The following is an 883-nucleotide window of genomic DNA, read 5'->3' on the forward strand; positions in this document are numbered from 1 at the left end:
CTCCAGGCACAACTGGGTGATGTGCAGGGGCCCCTTCAGGCCGTCCAGTGCGTTCTGCAGTCTGGTCCGGGAGGAGAGCAGCTCTTCCGTGACCAACACCAGCTGCTCAAGCTTCTCGTCCAGCTCCATCTTCCAGAACCTGACCTCCTGGAGCCTCTGTTCTGGGGCCACACAGACAGGACAGGGCGTCACAGGCCCGGGCCAGCCGCCTCCGGGGCCCCGACTCTGGGATGAGACCCCGAAGCCACCAGGACGCACTCTCCGCTGCGGGGNGCAAACACCACCCACGCGGGTCGCTCGAATTCTTCAGCGCTGCCGTTGCTCACAACGTTTAGTCTGACCAAAGCCATAACCCTACGGTGTTTGGAAAGCCAGAGACCCAGTACCGCAGTTCTCTGACCCCTCCCCACCCACGGCCGCTTCTGGAAGCAGCCGCCTTCTAAATGCTTTTAGAATTTCTTCCAGCATTTGCTCACATGGCTACTTACCCGTGACCACTTCTAGCGACGGCTACCGATTTCCTGTGGGTGAAAGACCAGGGTTTGTCCTTATGTAACGGGTCCCTGCTCCTTCTGGCTTTGGGATTCGGCTGCATCCGCTTTCTGTTAAAGAATCACTTCACACTTGTTCGTGGTTCTGTAACTACGTGAGTGCGATTCACACCTGAGCCAGGCAGTGTGCTAAGGTCAATTTCTTCTCTCCTACAGTTTTTGGTTGTGTGTTTTCCGAGGGGCTGGTCGTTGTGTTTTTGTTTCACGTCCCAGATACGCATCACTAACTTTTCTTTCGACTTTCTTATAGAACTACAGCCCCCCCGCCCAAGTATTTTCAAACCCAAAATTGACTGATGGCTTTGCTTTCTCCCCAAGACTTCTGCCCGGAG

General features: G+C 55.3%; 1 protein-coding gene across 1 annotated transcript in view; it reads right to left on the minus strand.

Annotated features, from left to right (window-relative positions):
* Window positions 1-883, minus strand: part of TEKT1 (tektin 1) — a 13,706-nt gene that overhangs the window by 9,422 nt on the left and 3,401 nt on the right. Inside the window, exon 2 of the mRNA XM_077746684.1 lies at window positions 1-161. This exon is cut by the window's left edge and continues 1 nt beyond it. Within this exon, the coding sequence (XP_077602810.1) occupies window positions 1-161 (161 nt within the window). The remainder of the gene's footprint in view (window positions 162-883) is intronic.

The sequence above is a fragment of the Crocuta crocuta genome, unplaced genomic scaffold (assembly GCF_008692635.1).
Source record: "Crocuta crocuta isolate KB4526 unplaced genomic scaffold, BGI_CrCroc_1.0 scaffold139, whole genome shotgun sequence".
NCBI lineage: Eukaryota > Metazoa > Chordata > Mammalia > Carnivora > Hyaenidae > Crocuta > Crocuta crocuta.